This window comes from Triticum urartu, chromosome 5 (genome assembly GCF_003073215.2).
Source record: "Triticum urartu cultivar G1812 chromosome 5, Tu2.1, whole genome shotgun sequence".
NCBI lineage: Eukaryota > Viridiplantae > Streptophyta > Magnoliopsida > Poales > Poaceae > Triticum > Triticum urartu.
The window spans coordinates 498,343,530-498,346,307 of record NC_053026.1 but is presented as its reverse complement, the minus strand read 5'-3'; the positions used below and the strand labels follow the sequence as shown (position 1 = coordinate 498,346,307).

Sequence of the window (2,778 nt, the reverse complement as noted above, 5' to 3'; positions counted from 1 at the left end):
TTTGGTGGATCATGCACGCTTGTGTGATTATGCACGACATGATCATCGAGAATGAGCGTGGCCAAGATTTAGACTATTTTCGGTATGAGCACTTGGGACATCCCGTGCGAGTGCGGCGAAGGGCTGCGAGGGTGGCTCGTTTTGTTGCCTCCTATCATGTCATTCGACGTGCCGAAACACATGATGATCTTCAGAAGGATCTCATCCAGAAGTGGTAGGCATGGAATGGCCGACAAAGAGCATCATGATTTGTATGTTTGACGTTATATTGTTGAACTATTTGTTGTATTGCAAGATAAACTATTTGTTTGAGTTGTAATAATAAAATTGAACTATTTATTATTGATTTATTTTGTTTGTGTTTGATCTTCTTGGTTGTGTTTGGAGTGTATATATTGTTCGTGCTGAAAGCGTGTGTGTTTTTTTGCGGCGGCTGCTGGAGCGGCTCGCGCGTGCTATAATTTGCAGTGGCCGCTCAAGCAAGTGCTCTTCGCTGCGCAAAAACTCATCATTCCGACGATGTAAATGCATTTTTAGCGCGCCGCGAGGCTGTTGAAGATACTTTAAGGGTTGATTATTGATTGCACGCACCTGTGGTTGGGGCATACATTTCAAAACGTAATCAAGCAGTAATCTGATGATAATTGTGACATCCACAGGGAACAGCATGATTGAACCAAACCTCTGAAATGAACTGTTTATCCATGTACTGCACTGTCGTCCCTTTATTCTTGCAAGCACACAAGAGTGACGATTAACAGCAGATTACTTTCGATTTACACATGCGCAAGCAAATTAAGGAGCTAGAGGCGTTTGCCAAGGGAGGAGCATGCAAGGCGATGCATGGAGGATGGCCGGAGCTCAGGCCCAGTTCTTGATGTAGCTGCTGTAGTGGTCCTGGACGTTCACCACGTCGTAGTACCGGTCCCAGAGCATGACGCCGCCGTAGTTGGCCGCCTTCTGCACGATCGGCATGGTGATCTCCCAGAGCGCCTTGGGGTGCAGGTAGCAGCTGGCCTTCTCCGACGCCGTGAGGCCGAGGTGGATCTCGCTGCCCGGGTACGCCGCCGTCCACCTGCCCCACGCGTCCTCGATGAACGCCGTGCAGTCCGGGTAGTCGTAGAACCTGACGTGGATGCGCTCGAAGACCCCCGTCGAGAGCGCCGGCGCCGCGAGCCGGTCCGGGAACGCGTAGCGCGGCGTCGCCGTCAGCCGCGGCGCCTTCCCCCCGCGGGCCTTGCGCCTGGCCAGCTCCCTCGCCAGCGCGTCGTAGTGCTCCGCCGGCCCGCCGCGCTCCAGGAAGAGGTCGACGCCGTCGAGACTCGCGCGGCCGAACGGGCGGCGCACGCCCCTGCGCCTGCCGCCGAGGTAGGAGAACCAGAGGTGGTCGGCGAGGTCGAGCGCGGACCGGTTGGTCGGGAGCGCGTAGTCGCCGCCGTAGCCGCCGATGGAGAGGGAGACGGTGATGCCCATGGACTGGCAGTGCCTGATGTCGCCCCCGATGCCGGCGAGCGGGTGGCCGGAGAGGTCGAGGCGGTACTTGCCGTGGCCGTAGACGTTGAGGAAGGACATGATGACCGCGGTGTAGAGGCCGGCGTCGCAGGCTTCCCTGAGAGAGCCCTCGTCCTTGTTCCGGCCCCAGAAGACGGTCAGCTGGCCGGTCTTGCCCGTGGCGGCGGCCGGAGCGGGGAGGAGGCCGTGAACGGAGAGAACCGCGGCGATGACCAGGAGGGAGGCCGGACTCCGGCGTGCCAGCGCCATTTCTGATTAGTACCTACTCTGAAGATCGAATTATCTAGCTCGCTAGAATGTGCTTTATATATAGAAGATGGATTACTGATCACGGCGCGAGTCGAGATGTGGGAGTGCAGCTAGGTGGCTTTCGATATCTCCCCGTGTGTTGCGGCCATAGGTGGCTAAGTTAGCTGGGCTCACTTAGCTGGCTTGCCAGTGTTCATGGGGAAATCGTTCCACATATGGGAAGCGCACTCAGCTTGATCGCGCTAGGAGTAGTAGGATAACAAATAACATGACTAAGCGGAGCTGAAAAGCACATCGAGGAGTTACGAGATGAGAAATGGAGCACCGCCGCGGCAATCCGGAATAAATGCATGTCGACGAGTGAGACCGACGAGACGACGAGAACAAGCCAACAATGCAACGTGGTGAAGGTCCACGCATCAATGCCGTTCTTTTCCCACTCACCCAAAGAACACTTGAGCATGTATTGCTTTTCTGCGTTTTGCTTTACTGTCCAAAAGATGAACTGAGCAGATTTGCCATGCTCGTCAACTAAATTTATCATTCTCAACGAATATAATTTGCCATGAAAATGTTCGGTTTGCCGTGCCTAAAAATCAGACATTCGCTGAATATTCGCATCCAAGATCAATTGCCTGACATTTTTATTTGCTCCGGTCAGTTTTTCCCAAAACAGTTGGAAGCAAGGGCACCATCTGTGGGTAGTTATCACAAATAAAATCAGTTAAGGTTATTATTTTGCAAATAATCATTTAAGGCTAATTAAGTGCGATTTGCTATCAACTGCTTCCTAATTTGACTTCTCATATATTTAAGAAATTAATGTTGGATGTTAAGGAAACTATAAAACTCTATAATAGCTTTCTCACCATATACTATTTTTCTTCTTTATTAAGCACATTTGCAACCAATAATATCCAACTTTGCTACCAACGAAATAAAAACTTAAGAAGCTATCCGGCGACCGTTCACCAAGAGGCCAACTCCAGTGAACGCCTCCCTCGCCATTGTATGTAT

General features: G+C 51.9%; 1 protein-coding gene across 1 annotated transcript; it reads right to left on the bottom strand.

The window, feature by feature from the left end:
- Positions 1-668: 668 nt before the first annotated feature.
- On the bottom strand, positions 669-2,074 carry LOC125556438 (xylanase inhibitor protein 1-like). The gene has a single exon (XM_048719171.1). It carries the CDS (start codon positions 1,759-1,761, stop codon positions 862-864), a length of 900 nt encoding a protein of 299 aa, XP_048575128.1. The 5' UTR covers positions 1,762-2,074; the 3' UTR covers positions 669-861.
- Positions 2,075-2,778: the final 704 nt, after the last annotated feature.